Source organism: Epinephelus moara, chromosome 15 (assembly GCF_006386435.1).
Source record: "Epinephelus moara isolate mb chromosome 15, YSFRI_EMoa_1.0, whole genome shotgun sequence".
NCBI lineage: Eukaryota > Metazoa > Chordata > Actinopteri > Perciformes > Serranidae > Epinephelus > Epinephelus moara.
The window spans coordinates 13,950,447-13,963,954 of record NC_065520.1 but is presented as its reverse complement, the minus strand read 5'-3'; the positions used below and the strand labels follow the sequence as shown (position 1 = coordinate 13,963,954).

Sequence of the window (13,508 nt, the reverse complement as noted above, 5' to 3'; positions counted from 1 at the left end):
GGCGTAGCCCTGCATGTCTGCGATCGTTCTGCTATGTGTGTATCCGTACTCAGCTGGTCTGTTGAAGCTGCTCAGTGTGTGACTGTGCGGGACAAACCCAAACTGGTACCTTGTAGCAGGTGTGTACACGTCTTTCTGCGCATACCCCCGCTCACCATCAACGTACTCAACGTCTCTTTGTGTGAAGCCGAACGTGTACCCGCTACGCCTCTCCCTCTGGTTACAACCATAGGTGTATCTGGTGTGCGTCTCCCCTGGCCTCTGTGTGTAACGCTGCCTGCGGCTGTGCGGCAGCGGCTCGGATGCTCTCCTCCTCAGCGTGGGGAGGAGGGAGGAGGAGCGTTGAGGCGGAGGCGGCTGCTGCCGGTTGCAGGCGTCACTCGCTCGTACCTGATTGCTGTAGCCGGCGTGGCTGCTGGGTTGATGGGTGGCGGACCCATTTGTGGCCGTGTTTGCTGCGGGGTTGGCACTGCTCATCTGTGGGAGAAAGAAAATTTATATTCCCGAAACTCATTCAGGTCAGCTGCTGCTTATATGTACAGTAGAGCATCTCCTAATGTGGACGATACGTGTCATTGATTCTGCTGTCAAACGTCTGGTAGCTACTCATGAATCGTCTTTGAACAGATCAGGCTGTGCGGAGCATTTCATAATGTATAAGGATTCCTAAATGTTTCATGGAACCAAATTCATCTGACCAAACTCTGCGAGAAAAATTTAACAAGCTGCCCCACATCCAGCAACGATTCAAAAGGAGCAAACTGACAGGAAGTGAATGTCAGGAATACAGGCTGTGGTTAAAAGGACATGCAACAACATGTATAGGTTTTAAATTTAGATCGAAGCTTTTCACAATCAAGCTTCCGCACTTTCATGACCTCAAACTGTCATTCTCTTCTATTAATGCACAAGTCTGGTTTCCAGTCCAGCTGGGTTCAAACTGGGACAACACCGTACCTGTTTGGGTGCTCGCAGCACCACCAGCTGGATGGTGCCCCTGGCGTTCCCCTCCGATGACATGGAGCGTCTCAGCGTCTCCATGGCGGTGTGGTTGGAGCGTCCGAGCAGCGACTCGCCGTTTACTGCTATCATCTGGTCATTGACGCTCAACCGGCCGTCCTGTTGGGAGACACACAGAGAAGTTATCAGTATTTCAGCTCTGCTAGCCTCATTAGTAGAAAGTAGCTGGTGGCAGTTAGCAGCTAACTCAAAGAAGAAGAACAGAGGCCAGAAATGTCTGCGAATTGGGAAAACAATGAGGTTCGGGAGCTCCTTGCTCTCGTAGCATGGCATAGGATCAGCCGCCATATAACAGAGACAGGAAGTGAGTGTTATTGCCGTGTTATGCTCCTGTCACGCCTCTTTTGATTCTGACTTGCTGTCTAAAATCACACACTAGGGTGGAATGATGCCACTGTTGTTTGATTCTGTGCTAAAATGCACAGGCGGTGTAAAGCAGGGACTTCTTTGCGACCCATATAGCGCCGTCTCTGTTTTTCATTCTATCTAAAGCAGTTGCACAGGAAATAGAGGCATTTTAAATAACCTTTTTTTATTCTGAACTATTTACTAATGTCACTTATGCTAATGTCTCATAAAAAATAAATGATATGAAAATGCTAGGGCGGGGGAAAAGAGAGAAGCACTGAGCGCGAGAATAAAATAAGACACACATGACTGGTCACCAATAAAGTTTTTAGTGAGGAGAAGAGAAATTGGGAGAGGTGTGAAATGTGTGTGTGTCTGTGTGTGAGAGAGAGAGAGAGTGGAGTAGAAAATGGAAGGAGGTGAAAGGCAAGAAAATTGTAGAGTTAGCAATCTACTGAGAGCGGGAGAGCCATGATAAATACATAGAGCAGCTAATGGAATAGCCTCCGTGGGCACTAAATCACTTCTAAGTGTTTTAAATAGCAGCCTCTCATAGAGAGGCAACACAGAATAGTACCCTGGAGGGAAAGAGGGAGGGAGAGCGGACAAGTGAGCAAGGGAGGGTGAGGGGGTGGGATCAAATGAGGGAAGCAGTGCAGAGGGTAATATTTTAAAAAAAGGACAATAAAGATTAGGACACCCTGACACACACTGACGATTCTCTTTGAGTGTGTGGAGTCCTGATTGGTCCGTTAGGGTCAGCCCTGCCCTTTGACCCCATCTCATTAACAAGGCACCGTCGGGGCTGACCTCAAACACACATGCTCGCGCACATTCCTCGCTCAAAATCCGAGGACGTCATCAAAAATTGACGCCAAAATCGGCGTGTGATATTACCCATTAATATCTCCACTCTTTGGGTAAGCAGCAGCAGCAGCACGCTACATGTAATTTTAATTTGTTTTCTTTAGCATACGCTTTGATATGATCGCATGACAGGATCAGGGATAAAGTCAAAGAGTGTTTTTGTGATATAATTGAGGCCCCCGGCCCTGACAGCAGCCAAAACTCTTTAATGGAAATAGGTTAGATCTCTCCATGACTCTTCCACGTCTCCTCCCTTTTTTTTTTTGGCCTGCTGTGTGATTGTGTCTGTGTGCGCCACTCAGGGGACGACCCGGCTTCTCTCCTCTGCACTGCCCCGGCGCTGCAAAGTCTCATCAGGCCCCTTAGCTGCTTTTCATTAGCATGCATCAACATCGAGGAGGAGACACTCACACAGACACACACACCCTCATGTATTGTGTTCCTGCTGAGTGTCTCCACTTTTCAATTTTCCTTTTTCTCCTCTTATTCCGCCTCCTTTCCGTCTCTCTATTGTTCGATACCGCTCATTTCTCCCCTCTTAGATTCCCTCCCTTCCCTCAGTCGTTCACCCGCTGTCTTCTTTCAATGGGTTCCCTCCCTCCCTTGCTACTGTCTGTCTCTCTTCCTGCGTGTCTTTCTTCCTCTTATGTGGTATCTTGTCCCAGAAACCTGTTTTGCAGCCGGCCGGAGATCTTACTAGGCTGTTCTGTCGGAGCGCTATCCGCATCGGCAGCTGTCGGAAAACTACTTCTGAAGGCACTTCGGGGAGCCGCTGTCTGGCCGCCCTGATCCCAGACCAGCCGTTTATCTGCAACGCCACACTCGTCTCTGTGCCTCCTCATCGTGCAGCGCTGATCTGGGAGCGGCAGCGAGGGGCCACAAGGAGTTTTGGAAGAGGGGGGGGTGGGGGCGCTGATATTGAGGCCAAGTGGAGGAATCTCCAAAGTGCTGAAACGGGATGTTTTTTTTTTGTTGGTTTTTTTTCCAGATGCACTCACAACTTGAAGTGAGTGATACAGATAAGGCGGCTGTAGTGCTGATGTGTCGAGGCCACTTGAGGTCGATGAGAGTCAAAGGTCAAGGCCTCAGAGAAAGACAGGAAATGAGATGGAGCGGTGACGAGTGCAAAGGAAGAGAAGATGAGAGGACACAAAAGACAATGAGATCATAAAGACGAGGGGAGTTTCTGCAATGCTTCTCATTTCTCATGTTTGATGTATTTTTAAGGAGCTCTTTAAAGCACCAAACGGGTTCTGTAGGGACTATTTTCTTTCTACCTTCCAACAGTATCACCACACAGAAGGACGAGTGCATCTACTGCTAGCTCACCTAGCACCAATGACTTTGCTAACATTGGCCTAGGAGGAGGACATTAACGTTAACATCTGCCCCTGAAATAGTTCCTATATGAAACAGCTCACAACAAGGTGTGTCGATTATCTTGAGTAACCGGGTCATGTTTTCAGCACAAAGACATTGCATAGGGTTGGCCAAATGCATTGTGGGATGAGCTCTTAGCCCGCTAGCCTGTTACAGAGATGGAGCACCGTTGCTTTCACCAATACTTGAAAGAAATGTCAGTGTTGTTTTCACACACAGCCAAGGTGAGCAGCAAGGCTCTGCTGCGGATCACCTAGAGATTCGGCCGGCGTGTCGCCTATTTTCTAAGCGTGATTCCTGTTATTCTCAGCAAAGACAGTGAAACACTCTGTGAACACCTGTGTGTGATCCCCACCAAGACTCGGTAGCGCTTCTACTCCATTATCTTCACAGCAACATATCACCTTTCACGACAGTTTCGGTGTCTGTATCTGCTGAATGTGTCGCAGAGATGAAAAAATAAAGAGGCCTGTTTATTTTTAACTCAACACTTCCTTTTGATAACATGGAAAACAGAGACTGTGTGTTTGTTTTTGGCTGTTGGGCCAGTAGATCAATGGTTTGTCAGACACTGGAAAGGGCTCCAAAAATGGCTGCTCAAGGCCTTGTGGCACCGAGCGCAGACATAAAGCTCCTCTCTACCTTATAAGCGGCCCCTCCATGGATGATGGACTTGATGAAGATGCCCAAGTCCTCTCCGGTCTCTCTGGACTTGTTGCCCTTCAGGCTGACCCCGAGGCCTGCCGAGCCCGATTCATTGAGGGGGATCTCGTACATGAGCTGCTCCCTGCCGTCCTCCATCACCAGGCTGCCGTCCTCTTCACCTTTCTGAAAGACACAAGAAGACTTTTTCAGCAGCGTCCACTTTAGACAGGAAGAGCCCATTCATACACGCTTCTTTACATAATAAGTGCTGTGTATGATCACTGACGATTGAGGTAGGAGCACCATATCTAATGCTCTGACTGATAATGCCTGCTCCTACACCACGCTGATTTTACTCAACACCGAAAGGAGTGAGAAGGAAAGAGGAGTGAAATGGATTAAAGATAGAAGAGGGCTGCGGGGAAGAAAACAGAGAGGTAAAAAGAAAGGAAGAGAGGAGCAGGTGTTGTGTACTGGAAAGAGAGATGAAGGTGTAGTGAGAAAAAGAAGAAAGCTACAGTAGAGAGGTTATTCCATTTGGAGATGAAAGGCGCAGACGGAGAGCGAGCCATTTCTAAAGGAAACATAATAACCTTTTCATACCTCCTCCTGGAGCACAGTGGGGGAGGACGGGGGGGAGGAAGAGAAGCAGAGGGACGAGGACGGGGGCGCAGAGGAGCATTTAAAAGTAATAACCCTTCCCTGAGGTATACCCGCTTCTCTTATCCACACTCCCCCTCCTCACTCTTTACATTTCATCCTAATCTCTCAATCTGACTGTACATCTCTCCTCTCAATTGCTCCTCCCCAGACTCCTGCTCCATCTCTACTTTCTACAGGTCCCTCTACATCTCTCACCCACTCACCCACTGCCATTTAATGTGAGGAAAATGACCGTGGTGGCGGCGCGGGGATGTAACGTGGGGGAGAGTGAGACAAAAGGAAACAAAAGAGAAAAGGAAAATGTCTGTCATTAGAGGGTGGTAAAATGGAGAGCAGGAGAGAGATGCCAGGTTCAGTCGCCCAGGGGAGAGAGGGCCTGAGGAGGGGAGGCGCCTCGGCACCACTTCACTCCCGAGCCTTATTTTTCTTTACAGATGTAAGGTTACGAGTGTGTGTGTGCGCCTGCTCTACTCTGGTTCATTCAGATCAGCAGCTACGATAAAAACAACAGACACTGAAAAACTCAAAAAGCAAGATAGGGAATATGCGTATACGTTACAGCAGCCATACCAGTCGTCACAGCTTTAAAGATCTGAGTCCCCACACCAGGATTGCAGGAGCCTTACATCATCAGGCACCTCGCCTGCGACTGAATCAGAAATCCATGTTCGCATTTCCTCCGCCATCGCCGCACAATGTCGAAGGATGTGGGAGTCAAATTTGTCCTCCAGTTTAATATGTTGGGAAAATTCACAGGCTCTCAGCCTCGCTAAGATCCTCCAGCCCTCACATGTCTCTCTGTCAGCACTGCTCGGCGCTGCTACGTCTAGGTGCTTAATTAAAACAACAGCCTGTTAAAGCCGGCGGGCCAGGAGGGGTGCTCGGCTCCAAAGTGTGAGTCAGAGCTCACAGCCCGGTAACGGGAAAGGAGCTAAACCTGGAAGGTCGTCTGTGTCGGAGTGAGGGAAGGTACTGTAGCACACTGATCCAAGTCAGTTAAACTAGACGACAGCTCAGTTCCTGCTTATTAGAGCCCGCAGATATTACATACAAGGCGACAGTTTGTCAGTACCTCAGATATTACATACAAGGCGACAGTTTGTCAGTACCTTAGAAAACACTTACAATGCTTCAATTTTTAGCAGCGCACACTGTTAAAATTTAAGGGAAACACCACCAATATCAGAGTTCTAATATGTTATTTCCATGGCCTAGAGTTCAATCAATAAATGTGAGCATGAGCTACTCTCTCCTGTGCATCAGTCTGCGTCTTCTCTCTAAATTTGGAGGTCTTTGCGGGGCCGTGAATGCAGCGCAGGTGGAACTCGCTTTAAAAGTGGGTGTAGCTCACCTTTAAATAACTCTGTACACAGACTATAATGAATACTCTCATCTTTCTATGTCTCCTCTTATTTCTTGTCATCCATCAGCTGTCACACTCTCTCATAAAGGCATGAAATGCTCCCCAAAACGACATCTACTCCTTCGCCCACTTTGAAATAGTCAGAATCTCTAACTACGCAAATGGTTCAACTGTTGGACACAAAGATGTCTCCTACTTCACTGAAAAGTCCTCAAGTTTTTGAGTTGAACTTTGGCCCCGCTGATTATCACCTTCCAGCTGGGGCTCGTATTCACTTCTTTGATACGACGATAACAAGTTAAACCAAGAAAAACGACTCCTTCAAAACCCTGGATTCTATTTTCTGTTTCAGCGTAAGACTTTCAGTCGGGGCTTATTTTTATCAACAAGACATTTCAGAGTGCTGTTACTCAAAACCCGAGGAATTACAAAGACAATCCGCTACTTCCTGCGTGAGAGACACTTGAGACGACTCAGGTGGCAACCTGGGAGGTTTTAAATACCTCTGTGATGTAGCTGCAATAACACACGAGGTGCAGGTGGGCGACTTGGAGCGCAGCAGGCTCTGGAGCGATATTGAAAAGTTATGAAAATGTGACGTTGCATAAAGTGTTTATTTATTGGATCTGATTGAAATCTATTTGCACAACCAAGTGAATCTCAGCGGTGGTCCAAACACACTCTCACACACTCTAATATCCCCTCTAATGCTCTTTCCTTGGGGGCAGATTGTGTCCCCAGGGTGGCGGAGACCCCTTGCGACCCCCCTCCTCCCTCCACTGTTAGCCTAAAGCAATGGCTCTTTAACAAGCTTTTAGCCAGGAGAGAGACCACCCTCTTCAACACCCAAAAGAGGAGACAAAAAGGAGCTTTTTCTTACCCCAGGGTGGGTGGTGAGGAAGAGGAGGGGGGTTGATACACAGCGATTACACACAGAGCCTTTTGTCGCTGAGGATTTCTAAATGGGGGTTTCAAAGCGGCGGGATTAGCGGTGAGAGCGACATTCAATTAAGATGAGATCTCGCCGCGCTCGACGGCGACGATGGAGCTGCCAATTAATCGCCTTAATGTCTGCCTCTTCGCCGCTTTACACCTTTACCTCACAATGAAGAGAAAGGAAAGTAAAATGACTGATTGAGGGATAATTCTGGGGAGTTGGAGCGGGGGGGAGGGAGGATAATGAAAAGGAAAGACGTGAAGCTCCAGCTCCAACACAGAAAGGTAGAGAGACAACCAATGAAAAGACGGAGAGGACCATGTGTCTGACGACCCCTTTTCCTGTGAGCTGGCCTAGGCTGCTGGCGACAGAGGGTCAACCATGTGCAGCGTGACCCCTCCATCCTGTCCTTGGCTCGACTCGCTCACACACACATATCACGCTCCCGCCGAAACACCCACAAGAAACTCTCTAATCTCCACCCTGAGACAAAACGAGGCCCCGTGATATAATGAGAGCGCCGAGCGTCGGTGACGCAGAAATGCTGACAGGAATGAAACTGTGATTAGAAGTTATCACTTTTTAATTACTTGGAGGGTGTGTGAGAGGACGAGAGACGGGCTAGAAAATCGTCATCCCTTTGTATCCTAATGACGAGGCTAATTCACACGGCTTTGCTGTTATTCTTTGGACTGAAAGAGACCAGTGTGCCTCGCAGCGCCGCCGAGTGCTTTAACAGAAGCGCACGCTGCTCATGAAACATCAATACCCTCTCTATTGAAACTAATCAATCAGCGAGTTCCTCTCAAAGTCTATTTTGCTTGTACAAGGCAGATAAAAGACTATATGAATGCTGGGGCGCACAGTATAAATCTTGTAGGTTGGCAGCAGGATGGTGCAGAGAGGAGAGAAAGTCGCCTTTTAACGACATGACCCAGGTTCAAACTGCTGTGTCAGCGAGTGTCTGTTCTGCTGAAGTGTCCTTTGGCAAAACGCTGACCCCTGACCAGCTGTGAGGTTGCTACTGTTTGGCATCCCACAGTCAAGTATTCGCATTGCTGAGTGTATTTCTACAGATATCAGCGCAGCACAGGGAGACTCCCTCCTTCTGCGTTTATTTTAAGCCACACTAGCGACAGAACTCTGGGGATGGCGATGTTGGCTGTTCGGCCGCTCTGACACTTTGGTCCCGACTGAAATATCCAGACTAATTTTGGATGGATTTCCATGAAATTTAAGTCCCTGCACATTCGTCAGAGCATTTCAAGCTGTGATCAAAACGGAGTACTGTAAGGCAAAACTAGTGTTTTTGGGCACACTACTGCAAGTGATTACATTCGTAGCCGACACTGCTACATGACGCTACATGCTAACGTCAGAGAAACACGTAAGCTTCGTTGGCGATGATGTTATGTTCTCGAGTTTTGGATCAGATGAGTAAAAAGGGGTCAAAAGTACCGCTATCCCCTTCCGACTACGCTCCCCTAACAAGTGGAAAGATGCTGATGCCCAAGAAGAATCGCCTTGCTATCTATGAGCTCCTCTTCAAAGAGGGAGTCATGGCGGCCAAGAAAGATGTCCACCTGGCCAAGCATCCGGAGCTTGCCGACAAGACTGTGCCCAATCTTCATGTGATGAAAGCGATGCAGTCCCTGAAATCCTGTGGTTATGTCAAGAAGCATTGGCGTCATTTTTACTGGTACCTCACCAACGAAGGTGTCCAGTGCCTGAGGGACTTCCTCCACCTTCCCCCTGAGATTGTGCCCGCCGCCCTGAGACTGCAAGGCCCAGGCTCAAGGGAATGGAAGGAGAGAGTCACGCCCGCCTTAACTGTAGCGAGGCTGACAGAGATGCATACAGGTGATCTGCTGCACCCCCTGGTGCTGATAAGAAAGCCGAGGCCGGTGCTGGAGCTGCCACAGAATTCCAGTTCAGGGGAGGGTTTGGACGCGGCAGAGGACAGCAGCCTCAGGAAATTACACCATCTTTTTCTGTACAATAAAGAAAACAGAGGATCCTCCGTTACAGTTGACTGGGCACACGCTAAGACATGATGGACCCAGAAAGACCAGTGAGAGCAGACTGGGCTTTGTTGGAAGGGGGCGTCTCAGACAGAGGTTGATCTAGGTAAAGTGGTGGTTTGCATCTTGTGGAGGCGCTCCAACCAGCAGCTATCATGCGGATGCAAACACGTGGTGAAAAGCACATCTCTGGCCTAGAACTGACACAAGACGCTGTAGCCTGCAGAGGTTCCTCTCTGTTCTTGTTGGCAGGGTCAGCAGTGGGAGCACACACTTTCTCTTTGTGTGAATGTGTCTGAATTTTACCGACAGTCTTGTGCTCAGCTGTGAGAGCAGACTACCTTGGACTTTTTTTTCCTGCTGTCGGAGTCAGGTGTAGTTGGACTTTGAACTGAATTATTTTGAATACATATCTGGCCAGGTGAGACACAGGAGACTTTTCCAGAAGCCACTGCACCACCTGCAGGCGCACTCAGGAACAGGTGAGGTAAGTGAGCCTCACTCAGTGATCATATCACCCCAGTGTGTTATAAATGGCCCCAGATATCTAATCTGATACTGTTTTTTAATTAAAATAAACCAAGCATCTCATGTCATGTGAATGCCTTCAGTTGGACAAAATGTTCCTGTCGACGACCAAATTAAACCTTGATATATGCAATAAGCTGATATTGGGGATTCATTATCTGTAGTGGCAACAGCGAGGTTAGTCAAGGAAAACTTAGAATTGTTTTTCAGCCAATTAATCTCAGCAGCGGCTGAATGTAAAACTGCGATAATGAACTGCTGATTTGCATCTGATTATTTTTTAAACAAATATGACCGTAGTGATGCGGATGCTTAAAGGCACTTTTTACAAGATAGTACAGCCTCTAAAACGCCGATGAATATTCATGAGCACCCACACTGAGTCAGACAGACGTGCAGACAGACACCTACGCGCGAGCGTTTTCGTCGTACGACGGGAGAAGCAGATGGCAGCGTCGACTTAATGCGTCTCCATCATCATTACATCTTTTGTGCGAGCGAATCGTTGCGGGCCGCTCCTTGCTAGTGCTTCACATAAATTTCCACCACAATTTACTACTTGAGAGCAGCAGGAGAGAGAGGAGAGCAATTAAAACCTGCAAGGGAGGAGAAAGACAGAGGAGGAAATATCTGTCTTGGTTTTGATTCTGCAGAAGGGTGTATTCTGTTGTTAAGTACAGCATGTGCTCATTTGGCTACTTTTAATTATGACCTTTTTCTCCGTGGTAGTTTCTGCATCTGTGTTTTTATGTAATCCTTCTTGAGAGTCTGTAAATCTAAATTCAATGACGCAGCCCCTTTAGTGTGTGGTGTTGTGTGTGTGTGTGCTTGTAAATATGTGAGTGTGTGTGTGTGCTTAGGGGACATCAAACCGTCTTTGAGGTGGAGGACTGTGCTGGAGATAAGGGCCAGATCTCACGGGGCACCAACAACTTCAACAGCCTCGACAGAGACAGGAGTGAAGGCTCTCTCTCATTCTTCCATTCCACACACCTCCTTCACACACACACACACACACACACACACCCTCCCTCTCTTTAAGTCTCTAATGCCCAAATACAAGCAAGTGTTAGATGAAGACTGTAGAGGCTCTTCAAAGTGCACTTGTTATGCCAAGACTGCTGGGCCATTAATGAGGGCAAACTATTTTCGGAAGCAGTAACTTGGCTGTTTAAAGATTGTGTGATGTGTTCCTCCGTGCGCACATCTGTGTGTGTGTGTTGGAGAGAAAAAGCACTCGTGTTCAAGTTTTCATCAAGGACTAGGTGTTTAGGAGTTTGTGTGCGAGAGTGTGAGTGTGTGCGCAGCCACTCTAGGTGTGAATATGCATCAGTCACTACAAAGCCCTGCGCGTTTTTCTCACAGCGCTTTGAAGTAACGGAAAGGGAATAATCAGAATAACCGCCGAGGACAGAGGGGAGAGAATAGAAGCGCACGGGCGAAAAAACATTTACAGAGAGCGGGTGACTTTCAAGGGGCCACCTGGCTGTGTGGATATATGTTTAAAAGTCTGTTTATTGATAAAGTGTCCCCGGTGAAACGCAGTCAAACTCTGTCAGCTGCACGACGCTGATCTCTGACCCCGTCAGGCGCTGCAGGTAAACGGTCACTTAACACCAGCGGCGTGTCAACACGCGCAGACATGCTTGTAGTTTCCTGCGGGGCTGCTGTGGCTTGTGCGTGTGACTTCCTCTGGCATCGCTGTGTCAACAAAGCAGAGTGGGACAGGAAGACCGGAGGGTGCTCTGGGTGTGTGACCGTGTGCGGTGTTTATAGGGAAAAGGGCAGTGACATAAAGAGGGTCAGTGAGAGCGAAAGAACTGACACAATGTGAAGAAAATGTTAAAAAAAAAAAAGATGAAGAGGAGGAGCACATATGAAGAGAGGGGACGCTGTGTGACGGTTCAGTGAGGACATGGATGCTGTGTGTCTTTTCAGCGTGTTTGCACTCTCTTACCAGTTCCCGAGGCAAGAAGATGTCCTCCTGCCGTGCCACCACCACACACACGCTCTCTCCCTGCCTGGTGCTGCGCAGCATGGCCACGAGTTCCTCCTGGCTACGGCCTGTCATGTCTATTCCGTTCACCTACACACATGCAAAAAAAGAGCAAACACACACACACAGAGGAGAACATTAAAGCAAAGACTTTCATCCACGATTTCACTGCTGCAGACTAACTTCCAATGTCGGAGCAAATTGATGTCTGCTACTGTGATCTCGATAGTTTGGTGTCAGGTGGTCATAAGAGCGCCGCCCTCGAGGAGCGACCTGACAGCAGGAGGCGTGACAGGCCTCCGTAACATCAGCTGATATAAGGCACGTCACCAATGACATCTGGTGACGCTTCTGAAGAAGACGGAAGACACCAGTCGAAGCATGTCAAGGTAAAACAAACCTTCTATTGTCGGATAGAAAAGAAAAGAAAAACACTGATCTAACACTTAGACAGAATGAACTTCTACGGATTAATACATCAACAAGTCAAATATCGCGGGATCAGGGTTTGAATCCACCGACCCTTAAGAGGATAATCAGTTACAGCTCATGAATGAATGAAATCTAGTTATAGTCTGAAAAATAGTGACCCTGCAAGATCCCCAGTCTCTGCAAACTGTTACAGTGTGTAACTACCTTCTCATATTGTCTCTAAATGTGAGAGGATGTCTAGTGTGTACACATTCTGAACTACACTTGCAGAGTGTTAAAGTAAAAAAAAAAACCTCACATACATCTTGTGGTAGTTCTGATTTTATTCGTCTATGTGTTGGTATATTCATACAAAAACAGTCTTGAGATTCTGCCTCCGCCAAAACATTTATAGGGACTATTTCTTTGGGAAAAAGTAGCTCCAGGAGTTTGTCCACCTGCAGTGATCTCTACAATCATTGCATATCACTGAGAAATCTATGTTCATCATGCTAATTAATTCTGGGTAAGGTCATCTTGAAGTGAAGTGCAGTTACTCAGTTTAACCACCAGGGGTGCCACAGGAGTCAATCCCTTGCTACGACTGATGTTGTTCCTGTAGTTGACTGTGTGTGTTCAACTCTGAGGGGGATCCTCACCTCCAGGATGCGGTCTCCAGGCTGCAGGCGGCCATCTTTGACTGCCGCGCCACGTGGCAGGATGTTCTTCACCAGGATTGGCCCTGGCCCGTGGACTGAGGAGTCCCTCGTTACCACGGTGAAGCCAAGACCCTCTGTGCCTGCGGGAGCAAAGCAACCTGCGTCACCGTGTGCAACAGGGACATCAATCCCCCTGAAGGTACGACTTTATGAATTTTATTACTTTTAATTTCATTTTAATTGAATTTTCCCTCTCGTTTCCCTGCTCTGCCTCTCCTCTCCACAGTTTTCCCTCTCTCCTCCTCTCGTGTCCTGCTGATCCTGGTCTGCGGTCGGAGCATCTTCCTTCACATTAACTACTGTTTAAGTGCCTGTTTTCCTCTGGGGGTTTGTTGCCTGGCTTAGCCTCTGAGCCGCCGGGAGAAGGCTCCTCTTCTAGCCGGATTAGACAGACTCTGCCTTTAATTTCACGTGTGAGCAGGCCGAACGGTGGCTGATGAAGGGAGGTAGAGGGAGAAGATGGAAGGAAGGTGGGGGCGGAGGGAGGAGAGAGAGAGAGAGAGAGAGAGGAGAAGAACCGGAGAGATATTATTCCCTTCTCTAGCTTCCCTCCCTGGGGATGCAACGTGATTTCCACAAAGATTTTCCTCGTGGGTGTGAGCCTGCGTTT

At 48.1% G+C, this 13,508-nt stretch overlaps 1 protein-coding gene and 1 pseudogene across 2 annotated transcripts in view; one reads left to right on the top strand and one right to left on the bottom strand.

Moving 5' to 3' along the window:
- The window catches only part of pard3ba (par-3 family cell polarity regulator beta a), a 206,772-nt gene that overhangs the window by 117,766 nt on the left and 75,498 nt on the right, over positions 1-13,508 (bottom strand). For both annotated transcript variants that reach the window (XM_050063013.1, XM_050063014.1), the window contains 5 exons: positions 12,839-12,978; positions 11,730-11,858; positions 4,258-4,443; positions 958-1,119; positions 391-477 (listed from right to left, as the gene is read on the bottom strand). In XM_050063013.1, coding sequence (XP_049918970.1) covers positions 391-477; positions 958-1,119; positions 4,258-4,443; positions 11,730-11,858; positions 12,839-12,978 — 704 coding nt within the window. The remainder of the gene's footprint in view (positions 1-390; positions 478-957; positions 1,120-4,257; positions 4,444-11,729; positions 11,859-12,838; positions 12,979-13,508) is intronic.
- LOC126401658 (40S ribosomal protein S10-like) lies at positions 8,694-9,231 on the top strand (annotated as a pseudogene).